At 45.8% G+C, this 12,738-nt stretch overlaps 1 protein-coding gene across 1 annotated transcript in view; it reads right to left on the reverse strand.

Moving 5' to 3' along the window:
- Positions 1 to 9,764, reverse strand: part of nox5 (NADPH oxidase, EF-hand calcium binding domain 5) — a gene marked incomplete at both ends in the record, with an annotated part of 41,002 nt that extends 31,238 nt beyond the window's left edge. Inside the window, 5 exons of the mRNA XM_083663179.1 lie at positions 2,377 to 2,530; positions 3,957 to 4,194; positions 5,583 to 5,793; positions 7,650 to 7,800; positions 9,645 to 9,764. Of these exons, the coding sequence (XP_083519305.1) occupies positions 2,377 to 2,530; positions 3,957 to 4,194; positions 5,583 to 5,793; positions 7,650 to 7,800; positions 9,645 to 9,764 (874 nt within the window). The remainder of the gene's footprint in view (positions 1 to 2,376; positions 2,531 to 3,956; positions 4,195 to 5,582; positions 5,794 to 7,649; positions 7,801 to 9,644) is intronic.
- Positions 9,765 to 12,738: the final 2,974 nt, after the last annotated feature.

Raw genomic sequence — 12,738 nt, forward strand, 5'->3', positions numbered from 1 at the left:
AGGATACTGAGTGAGTGAGTGATCACCAATATTTATTTGCGTTGTTTGGTTTTATGCAATATTTTGCAATAAAAGTCATGAAAATAAAGGAGTATGTCCATGAGAGTTTAATATTAAGAAATAAAGGCCTCACTCGAATACAGGCCTCTGCTCTAATATAGGACGGGGGCTCTCTGCGGCTCAGTAAATAAAGGCCCCGGTTACTATTAGCGGAAATACGGTAAGTAATGATCTAGTCAGAAGACAACATGAGTAAGTGCCATGAGGCCAAGCTTGAGTCATGCCCCTCATTCATCATCATCATGCAATTAACATTCATGTATCTATCATCACTTTTTCATCCTTTCATCATTCATGCTCATCAGGTGTGAAGGTGTTGGTGAAAGAGCTGCAGGGTCTGGAGTCTCTTCTTAAAGAGAGAGAGACTCAGCAGATCAGATAGAGTTTGGTAAGTCGTTCCACCACCGGGGAACTACAGAGGAGAAGAGTCTAGCTAGTGACTTAGGGCCCTTTAGTGGCAGAAGTACCAGGAGCCTTTCATTGGCAGAGCGTAGTGAGCGGTAGGGGGTGTAGACCTGAATGAGGGGAGTTCAGGTAGGCAGGAGGGGGTGTAGACCTGAATGAGGGAGTTCAGGTAGGCAGGAGGGAGTGTAGACCTGAATGAGAGAGTTCAGGTAGGCAGGAGGGGGTGTAGACCTGAATGAGGGAGTTCAGGTAGGCAGGAGGGGGTGTAGACCTGAATGAGGGAGTTCAGGTAGGCAGGAGGGGGTGTAGACCTGAATGAGAGAGTTCAGGTAGGCAGGAGGGAGTGTAGACCTGAATGAGAGAGTTCAGGTAGGCAGGAGGGGGTGTAGACCTGAATGAGGGAGTTCAGGTAGGCAGGAGGGGGTGTAGACCTGAATGAGAGAGTTCAGGTAGGCAGGAGGGGGTGTAGACCTGAATGAGAGAGTTCAGGTAGGCAGGAGGGAGTGTAGACCTGAATGAGGGAGTTCAGGTAGGCAGGAGGGAGTGTAGACCTGAATGAGAGAGTTCAGGTAGGCAGGAGGGGGTGTAGACCTGAATGAGGGGAGTTCAGGTAGGCAGGAGGGGGTGTAGACCTGAATGAGGGAGTTCAGGTAGGCAGGAGGGGGTGTAGACCTGAATGAGGGAGTTCAGGTAGGCAGGAGGGGGTGTAGACACTGGAGTCAGTGGAGGGAAATGAGCAGCGGTGGGACATGTGTTATTTTGGGCTGGTTGAAGACCAGCTGCGCGCCGCGTTCTGGATCATCTGCAGAGGTTTGAAGGTGCATGCAGGGAGGCCTGCCAGTACGGAGTTGCAGTAGTCAATGCATGATAACACAAGAGCCTGAACCAGGAGTTGTGCTGCGTGCTCATGCAGGTAGGCTCCTGATGTTGTTCAGGGTAAATCAACACGACAGAGTGATTGAGGCCACGTGGACCTTGAGGGATAGTTGGTCATCAATCATGACACCCAGGTTTCAGGCAGGCTTTGGGGGCACGAGTTGGGTTGATTCGAGCTTGATATTGATCTGCTGTTGTGTAGAGGGACTGGCTAGGATGACAAGGAGCTCAGTGTTAGAGAGGTTAAGCTGAAGGTGGCGTTCTTTCACCCAGGCAGAGATATCTGCAAGGCATGATGAGATCCGCGCTGAGACCGTGGGGTCATCAGGCGGGAATGATAGAAAGAGTTGGGTATCGTCAGTATCAGGCAGCCCTGTGGATAAGTCGTGCGGCTTGGACACTTCCCCCCTCCAAGATACTTCCTGAGAGGTAGGACCTGAACCAGCAGAGGGCAGATCCTGAGATACAAAGCTCAGTGAGTGTGGAGATGAGGATTTGGTGGTTAACCGTGTCAAAGGCAGCTGACAGGTCTAGCAGCAATAGAGCTGAGGGCTGACCAGCAGCTCTAGCCAAACGCAGTGACTCCATTACTGACAGGAGTGCAGTCTCCGTAGAGTGACCCTGCTTAAAGCCAGACTGATTTGGGTCATGCAGATTGTTCTCAGAAAGGAATTCAGAGACTTGGGAAAAGACCGTACGCAGGTCTTCTCGCAGGTCTTTATACCCAATTCAGTCTTAACACGATGAGGGCTGACACACAAGGCTGGTGCTTCCGCTGGCGCTACAGTGCAGGTGTATTAAGTAGCTGAAACCACCCCTTTCAGTGATTTCTCACTTGAAGCAAGAATAGAGGGTGTTGACTGCTCGACCGGCACACCTACTCAGATTCACAGAGTGAAACTACCAAGTGCTCACAGCCACACAAAGCCACTAACAACCACAATCAAACTCAGCTGACAAACAGATTTCAAAATAAAACCTGAAATGGCCTAGGTGTAGGTGTAGGTGTAGGTGTGTGTGTAGATGTGTGTGTACCAAAGTTGAGGATGTGAGCGGTGGTGTGCAGCAGGGTGTGGCAGAGGATGGCGTAGCCGACGATCTGGTGCAGTAAGATGTTCTGGTCCAGAGGAAACACCCGCACCACCCAGGTCGTCCTCAGCCAGGTCAGACAGCGCCGCAACATCAGGACCTGCAAACACACACACAGACATGCACACACACACACGCGCACACAGGCACACACACACACCGACATTTTCTCCCTAATTGTACTTCGCCAATTCCCCCTGCTGTCCCGGTCGTTGCTCCACCCCCTCTGCCAAAAGTTGTAGACTAGCACGTGCTTCCTCTGATACATGTGCAGTCGCCAGCCGCTTCTTTTCACCTGAAAGCAAGGAGTTTCACCCCAGAACGTAGCGTGCGGGAGGATCACGCTATTCCCCCCAGTTCCCCTCCCCTCGAACAGGCCCCACAACCAGAGGAGGCGCTGTTGCAGGGACCAGGAGTCATACCCCACTGGCTTCCCACATGGCAGACATGGCCAATTGTGTCTGTAGAAACATCTGACCAAGGCTACATACTGACTGAGCTGTTACCATGACGAAGGCTCCATACTGACTGAGCTGTTACCATGATGAAGGCTACATACTGACTGAGCTGTTACCATGACCAAGGCTCCATACTGACTGAGCTGTTACCATGACGAAGGCTACATACTGACTGAGCTGTTACCATGACGAAGGCTACATACTGACTGAGCTGTTACCATGACCAAGGCTCCATACTGACTGAGCTGTTACCATGACGAAGGCTACATACTGACTGAGCTGTTACCATGATGAAGGCTACATACTGACTGAGCTGTTACCATGATGAAGGCTACATACTGACTGAGCTGTTACCATGACCAAGGCTACATACTGACTGAGCTGTTACCATGATGAAGGCTACATACTGACTGAGCTGTTACCATGACGAAGGCTCCATACTGACTGAGCTGTTACCATGACGAAGGCTACATACTGACTGAGCTGTTACCATGATGAAGGCTACATACTGACTGAGCTGTTACCATGACGAAGGCTACATACTGACTGAGCTGTTACCATGACGAAGGCTACATACTGACTGAGCTGTTACCATGACCAAGGCTCCATACTGACTGAGCTGTTACCATGACGAAGGCTACATACTGACTGAGCTGTTATCATGACCAAGGCTCCATACTGACTGAGCTGTTACCATGACCAAGGCTCCATACTGACTGAGCTGTTACCATGATGAAGGCTACATACTGACTGAGCTGTTACCATGACGAAGGCTACATACTGACTGAGCTGTTACCATGACCAAGGCTCCATACTGACTGAGCTGTTACCATGACCAAGGCTCCATACTGACTGAGCTGTTACCATGACCAAGGCTCCATACTGACTGAGCTGTTACCATGATGAAGGCTACATACTGACTGAGCTGTTACCATGATGAAGGCTACATACTGACTGAGCTGTTACCATGACGAAGGCTCCATACTGACTGAGCCGTTACCATGATGAAGGCTACATACTGACTGAGCTGTTACCATGACGAAGGCTCCGTACTGACTGAGCTGTTACCATGATGAAGGTGCAGTTGAAGTTGAGGCACTGTCCACAGCCCTTGGCCAGCATGTAGCAGACACTGACATGTCTGTGGCGCAGGGCGGCGAGGGCGAACAGCAACAGGCTGAGGAGGGTGTACGCACACAGGAACAGTAGCTTGCGGCTGTTGTTCTGCCAGTAGGCCGGGGTCAGGTAGCGCGGCGTCTGCCTGCGCTTCTGCTCACAGTCAGGGGGCTTCAACCAGTTAGCGGCACTGAGGACGGGTGAGAGAGGGAGAGAGAGAGAGGGGAGGGGAGCGAGGGGGGAGAGACAGAGGGAGAGAAGGGGGAAAGAGAGGGGGAGAAAGAGGGAGGCAGAGAGGGAGGGAGGGGGAAAGAGAGGGGGAGAAAGAGGGAGGCAGAGAGGGAGGGAGGGGGAGAGAGAGGGAGAGAGAGGACATAGAGAGAGGGAGGGAGGGGGAGAGAGAGAGAGCAAACATCCATGCTAAAACCCTTTAAAAAACAGCTATTGGTGATTGTATTCCTGGGTCCATTTAGTTACTTGGTGTATTTTTCTTTTCAATGACTGTGAGATGCTGAAAACATTGTGCACCATATGGCTAATATTGTGAAAATGTATTGTTATTTTTTGCACATTTTGTTATGCCGATATGAAAATAATATTTGGTTTGGTCTTATGCAAAAATCCATTAAAGTAGGTGAATGCATGAAATACTACGCACAGATTTTTTTTTCATTTGAGATCAACTACATTACCGTAGTTGTAAATATTTGTTTACGATTTCATGTCAAAATGTGATGTTTTGCCAACATGCTTATTTTTTCCAACAAATCTCCAGTCAGCTACATACATGTCAGCGTATCACCTGCCCAAGACTGTACAGTACAATACATGAAGATAACACCCTTTTCACACCAAGGGTCCGAGCAAGGTTAGTCCCAGGTTGATTTCGGGTATGAAGGAGTTCATCCAGGTTGGCGACAGGATCAGAACAGGATTGACTGCAGTGTTAAATGTAATGTAATGTAATGTAATGTAATGTAATGTAATGTAATGTTAATCGCACCACTCGGGTTGCTATGTTATGCTAATAGAGCGTCACAGGAAAAACCCTCAAGTTAGCATCGCCTGGTTCCCTGGTCTCGATGTCAATGGGATTTCTTGTGGGGATTCTGGTTAGAAATAAGCTCTGTGGTTAAAAGTTTATCAAACTGAGACCTTTGTGTTTAGCAAGATAAAGATCATCTTCACAAATGAACAATTTTTTTCAGATTTTTGAAACACTTTATGCTGATACGCGTATTTGCAAAAACAAATTGCAAATTGCCTTGCAAATAAACAAATTGCATTGCAATTTTTGAGAAACTTTGCTATAACGTATTTGTGTGTGTGTATGTGTGTGTGTCACCATTTCTTTCCTCAACTTGCAGTTTTTACTAGTTCCCGCAATTTTACAAAAAAAAATAATCACATAAAACTTCACAAATTACATCACAACTTTAGAGAAAAGCCAGTGTAAAATCAAGCATTTTTGATCGCAACAATCACAAAAAAGGTTTTGTGCAAAAATGTGCAAAAAGTAACACTCGCAATGTGCAAGGGTGAACGTGAGGATGAGAGTCGGCGTGTGTTTTGTGGGACCTGATGGTGAGGTTCTCCATGACCTCTGGGAAGTTCTCCAGCTCGGCCTTGAGCTCCTCGAAGGTGATTGAGCCGCTGTTGTCCTTATCGGCAGACTCGAACAGAGCCAGTGTCAGGTCGTCCAGCTTCTCCTCCGGCAGGGAGATGGCGCTCTCTCGCAGGCACGACTTCAGCACCGTGCGCAGCTCATCTGGATCTATAGAGCCGCTGCCTGCAGGACAGGACAACAGAACCTGTCTCATCCACCTTGGAGATTTAAAAGTGCTCAATCTCTTTTTTGAATACGGTAGATGAAATAATGGTGCAGCACCTTCCAGAATGTACCCTAGGTTCCCAGGGTACTATATGTTCCCCAGATGTATATGGCATGTAATGGGACCATGACAAAGGGTCCTATGTAGCCAGGGTCCTACAGTATATTCCCCCCTTACGGTGATGCAAACTGATGGAGAGTGAAAAAGGTGACAGAAACGACGACAGACTCACAAAGTATTCAGAAATCATTCACTTGTGTCCTATCGTGCCCTATTTTGGGATCAAAAAGGTGGCTGTCACCTAGGCTACGTTCACACAGCAAACCTTAGTGCTCCAATCTGATCTTTTTCCGTCTTTTCATGACTGTGTGTCTGTGTGAACAGTACAAGTCACATTGAATGTTCACACTGGAGTCTGATATGGGCCACTTTTAAAAAGTCTGTGTGAACAGCCACACAAAAAATCAGATCTGATCCAAAAAAAATCAAGCTTGTTAACGCGATATCTCGTTAGCGCCTTGATGGAATTTCTTCACATTTGGCTCAAACGTCAAAGTCTGGACAGACATGGATGTCGACTGCTCACTTGTTGACGGAGGCATATATCCGCGGTGCGGTCGTTCTAGTTTTTCAGATGTTGTGCGTGTATGGACGCTCGACCAAGCTGGAGGTAACATGGAGGCACGAACCTGCGACCCTTGTGTTGGTAGGCACAGGGTGTGTGCGTGCGTGCTTGTGTTTGTGCTTGAATGCGTGCTGTTGGAAGAACTGAGCCTGGAGTGAACTTTGCCCAAAACGGCTGCATCAACAGGAGGGCCAACATCTGAAGATCTCTACAGCGCCCGTTGCCTCAAAAAAGCAAAAAAAAAATCCTCGGCGACCCATCGCACCCGGGACACGACCTGTTCGAGCTGCTGCCCTCGGGCAGGAGACACAGGGCAATCAAAGCCAGAACAAACCGCCTAAAAAACAGTTTCTTTCCTAGAGCAATAATCGCACTAAATGCTGTTTAGATGCACTAGGGGCGTTTTGCCCCCCCTCTTTATTTTTAGCTGCTCTTCCTTAGTGCAATTCGTGGCAACGTGCAATAGGAGGAAGGCCCAGAATGAACACTGAATGACTGATTGCTTTCTTTTTATTATCAGGGTCTTGTTTACCATTTTTTTTATATGATGTCTGTCCTTGTTGTCCTTGTCCTTGTCTCTGTCTATTGACTGTTTTTATATTTCCCTTTTTAATCTTTTACACTGCAGAGGATACACTTCCATTTTGTTTTTGTGAAAACGACAATGACAATAAAGGATATTGACTCTGAATGAAGATGAATGGCAGAGAGGAGAATTCTTAGCCTGGGTAAACCCATCCCCCACGTGACCTGCTCTCAGACCTGTTCTCAGTCGCTAGTGACTGGGAACTGAGGGAGCAGGTCACGTGGGGGCTGGGTTTACCTAGGCTAGAGAATTCTAGCCAATTAGGATGCTACTCAGCTAAATAACTCTATATGCATGCTATCACATTTGATACAAGTACATGTCTGTGCACATGAAGCACATCTCAACATACAGTATGAGCACTTGAACAAGTTTTCCAATATATTTGATATAAAGTACTCTATCGATATCATATGCACAGAAGTCAACAGCCATGTATCACATAAGGCAGGAGTCGAAGTGTGTCATGCGCGTGTGTGTGTGTGCGTGTGTGCGTGCGTGTGTGTGTGTGCGTGCGTGTGTGTGTGCGTGCATGCGCGTGTGTGTGCGTGCATGCGTGCGTGCGTGCGTCTGTGTGTGTGCGTGTGTATGTGTTCTCTGACCGTCCACATCATAGACCTGGAAGAGGAAGCGCAGCTTGTCGGTCTCGGAGCCGTGGATCAGCAGCTGCAGAGCCTTCAGAAGCTCATCCAGACTGATGGAGCTGCTGCCATCTGAGTCGAACAACGCAAAGAAGCGCTCGGCAAAGAACGACTGTGTGGGCGGCGCGCGCACACGCACGCACGCACGCACGCACACACACACACATGCACACACACACACACACACACACACACACACACACACACACACACACACACACACACACACACACACACACACGCACGCACACACACACACACACACACACACACACACACACACACACACACACACACAGACACACACACACACACACAATGATAAGTAACACCATACAATTTATCTTTGCTATTGTTGTTTTTCCTAAATGAATTAGACATTTCTCCAAACAAATGACTATGCCATCAAAACATTTGAAACATACATCTAACAGTTAATATTCTTTGGCAAATATGAATACCCATAGCAGCTTTTCATCATTGTGTTCACACACAAAACAAACTGAAGAACCACATGCACATTTTGCACTTGATATATCAATATTCTTCTGGGCTCATTCCTGCAATACTCTATGTAGATATATCTACTCGTAAATCCGCTATTGCCAGGCAGCATGTGGTTTACTGATGACATCACTGATGACGTCATTCATCATCTGGCAAAAATACTCCCAGGCAGCTAGCTGGCTGCCAGCCACTGATGACGTTCTCTGATGATGAACAATTTGTCCTCAGGGTTGTGAGTCAGTCAGTCAGTCAGTGTGGGATTTATGACATCACTAAGATAAGTAATTGACGTAGGACTTATGACATCATCAATGTTTTGGTCTCTGATCTCTGATGATGGACAATGTGTCATCAGGGTTGTCCGTCAGTCAGTCAGTCAGTCAGTAAGATACAGTAGCAGTGACTCAGCCTACGTAGAGCCAGGGATGAGTCTCTCTAGCGTAGATATGATGTTTATTTCTATATCTTTCTGGCTGTTTTTTGATGGTTGAAATGCTTGCTCGCCCTATTTGTATATTTTGAGGCTTCCGTACTGTCATAGGACTCACAGTACCACCCTCTCGAGGGTGGAGATGGCAGCAAGGGCACTAAGGACAGACAGCCAGTACTGGACTTCATGTTTTAGAAGACCTGTTGTGTCCTTTTGAGAAGTATTTTGTTTTCTGTTCCATTTTAATGGGACCTTGAATGAGAAGGGGGATCATCGGATTCCTCACTCACCCCATCGCCTGAGCTGTCCCAGGGATGGGACGCCACACGCACTAGCATCAAGGAGCTAACAACCCCTGGGGCCTAGGTAAGCAAGCTACTTCAATGGTCAAAACAGCATAATCTCCCTGTAATCTTGTTTATGTTACAGATATTGGTGCAGTGATAGATACCAAATACCCAAATTCAAACTTACATAGAGCGCTGCAGGAATGAGTTTGGAAGTAGCATGTTGAATCTTCAGGGGAATCACTTTGATTACTTTTGAAACGTAAATGCATTTTTTTTAAATGTGATTTTCAGAAAACGCTTCAAAAGTTATAAAAGTGATTCACGTTTGTGAAGATTGTCCTGCTGAACACAAATTACCACTCCCATAAACTCTTGTTATCCACAGACCTTATTTTATGCATTTAAGTGAAATCCCCATTGACTTTTCCCCTGAAGCTCTAACATCTTCCGCCTTCCGCCCACAAAAATCCGTCATCCCTGTGGTACTCTACTTTCCTTTTTGCCACCCCACACTAGTGGGACTCAGAAGACTGTGTACAGCCTGCATGGTGTGAGAGATTTGTACCGGTATGGACAATCTCACTGCCTTTTTATCAATTCTGAAACCTGTGTGGAAAGTGGTGCAGCACACCTTTCGTGTGTCCACATGGTAAATACATTTGGCCCCCAGGTCTTCTTCGTTGGGTAAGTAGCCAGGAGTCGCGACCCCCCCCCGCCCCACCGACTCACCTCCTTGACTTTGAGAGCGGTTTTAAACTCTTCCAGGTCGATCTCCTTGTCGTCTCCTGCGATGCTTTCAAACTGCTTGGTGACCCACTCCAGCCAGCGCGCGTCCTCATCCAGGCTCATGGTGGCAAGTACCACTGCTGCTGAGACAACAAACAGTTTATCCTCTTACTATTAGTATGTACTTAGTATTTATTTACAGTGTAGTCTTAGTTTATATACTTTCTGTATTTATTTATAGTGTAGTCTTAGTACAGTATTAGTATGTATTTATTTAGTGTGTAGTCTTAATAGCATATACTTTATGTATTTATTTACAATGTATGGTCTTAGTATTAGTATATATACTTTATGTATTTATTTATAGTGTAGTCTTAGTACAGTATTAGTATATACTTTATGTATTTATTTATAGTGTAGTCTTAGTACAGTATTAGTATATACTTTATGTAATTATTTAGAGTGTAGTCATAGTACAGTATTAGTATATACTTTATGTATTTATTTATAGTGTAGTCTTAGTACAGTATTAGTATATACTTTATGTATTTATTTAGAGTGTAGTCTTAATAGCATATACTTTATGTATTTATTTACAATGTAGTCTTAGTATTACTTTATGTATTTATTTGGTGGTTCTCAACGTGGGGTCCAGGGCCCACCAGGAGTCCTTGAGGGGGTTCCAGGGAGTCCCCAACAAATTGATTTATTATTAAACTTCACCTTTATAGAGCTGAACAGTCACGTGACTTTTCGTGACATTTCCTGCCCCAGAAGTGAGTTACCCGTTCCCCATTTTCTCCAAACACATTTAGAAAAATCCTTATATAACGAGTTTTAAGGACGGAACCATGCCGACCCGTGACCTACTGAATTGTGAGTGACCATAAAACATTCAGTTTGGCGCAAAGAAAAAAGAAAAAAGAAAAGAAAAAGAGGAGGTGGGGGGGGGGATCGAAAATTTGATCTCAATCCCGCCCCCGCCCCCCAACCCCCCGCCCCCCCCCCCCCCCCCCCCCGGTTGTTATTTTTTGTTTCTGCGCCAAACCGAATGTTTTAAAGTCACTCACAATTCAGCAGGTCACGGGTTCAGGGCCGGTTCCAGAACAAGATGACTAGGGATGCATCCTAGATAGGAAGGCACGGGCCGGCCGGGTCGGTTATTTTACTAAAAATAATGCATTTTACCATCATTTCAAGTAGAATGATACCAGCCAAGCAAGAATATTTAAAGTGTTTCAAGTGCTTTACTGAAATATTTTGACAATAATAATGATAATACAATTATCTCAACCTTAAAAGGTTACATATAGGTGCCAAAAATCCAGGAAGATCCAGGAAGTTACTATTATACAGGTTAACTAGTTGTGATAATTTACTCACTTTTTTAATCAATTCAAGTCCTCAAATCAATGGTGTTGATGCTAACAGTTTTAATGTGCTATTATTTAGAACTGATTGTACCAACCACAGACTGTAAAAAAGAAGAGGTCTTTGTTTTTCTTTTCACTCTCTGGACATTATAGCTGACCATAGTCTGCAGACAGCTGCCTCTCCATATAAACATTCAATATGCTCTCATATATTTAATGAGGAATCTGCAGCAAAAAATAAATAAATAAAAAGAACAAGTGTGTTTTGGAGTGAAATGTTCTATGGTCACTCAAGATTCTGAATATAGTGTAGCTGAATTGCTCCTTTTTTTGTCCAAGTACAACTCTTTTTATAAGGATTTTAAGAACCCCAGAAGAGGGTTTGACTTAGGGACTATGAAGAACTACACACACAAAAAAACGATGAAGAACTACACACACAAAAAAACAATGAAGAACTACACACATACAAAAACAACACAACATTCACTTTACCGTTTAATGAGTCCGTCAGAGCGTTCTTCATCTAGTCTGGTCTCTTCTTCAGTAGTGCGGCTTGCCTGTGTCAGCTGGAACTGACACCCAGCTGCCCACAAGCCCCCACCCGCCCCCCACAAGACAAGAGATACCTTCAATGATTCCTGTGTGGACATGAAGACACTGCAGCATGAATGCAACCTAATACAACAACAAAAGTACATGTTGAAGTTTTAGGCAAAGGGGGGGGGGGGGGGGGGGGGGGTTCAGGTGACCTTTTAGGGCAAAAACAAAACTTGAAAATAGCCACTATTTCAAGCCTTTTCCCAACTGCAATGACATCACAAAAAAGTGGCAGTGGTTCTGGTACTGTACATGGTCCAAATATGTCCCTCAGTATATCTGCCAAGCGATCATTGAACCAATGGGTGTGGAGTTATGGCCGTTATCGTGTTAGGCCACGCTCACTTTTGGCATCTGCAGCACCCCCTTTTTGCACAGATCGCACAATAGCATGTGCGAAATGCCATTTAAGATGGGGCTGAGAAGTTGATGTGAATGGACTTGATTTACCGCTATTACATGGTTACAGCATGGAGCTTGCCCAGTTTCACCAATCATGACAAAACTTCAGATTTTGACTAGTACATCCTCCTTGATATATCTGCCAAGGTAAACAAAAACATCTACGACACATTTGTCTGATTAAAAGAAACAAAAACTATCATATCTTCCAAGTTTCCCGATCATTGGACAAACAGATGTGGAGTTATGGTCTTTTTTGTGTTATGCCATGTCCATTTTTGTGGTGATTGAGTTTCACGAGATAGCCCAGCTGGGCACCAGGCACCGAAGGCATGGGGAGACATACCCCCAGTGCCAACAGTGTCCCAGGTGGGAATCGAACCCAGGACCTTCTTGCTGTGAGGCGACCACGCTACCACTGTGTCACCATGCCCCCTATAGACGGTTTTCACCAGCTGCAACCCCACAGCACTTCCTTTTTCTCAGCTTCTTCTTCTGTGTTTTATGGCGGTTGGCATCCTTAAATGTTGCATTACCGCCACCTGAATTGTATCAGCTTCACAGTGCTAACTATTGACAGTGTGTAACGTCGATTTTTGCTACCCGTCGAGAACTGCTACTTTGTGATTCTGCGCGTGCGCAAAGCCGATTTTCCAAGTTTCATCGCCACGGCCATAATTCCTTGAAACCCTTCAGTCCACGCTGTTGTTAACGGTGAGTAA

This window comes from Poromitra crassiceps (genome assembly GCF_964638095.1).
Source record: "Poromitra crassiceps genome assembly, chromosome: 30".
Lineage (NCBI taxonomy): Eukaryota > Metazoa > Chordata > Actinopteri > Beryciformes > Melamphaidae > Poromitra > Poromitra crassiceps.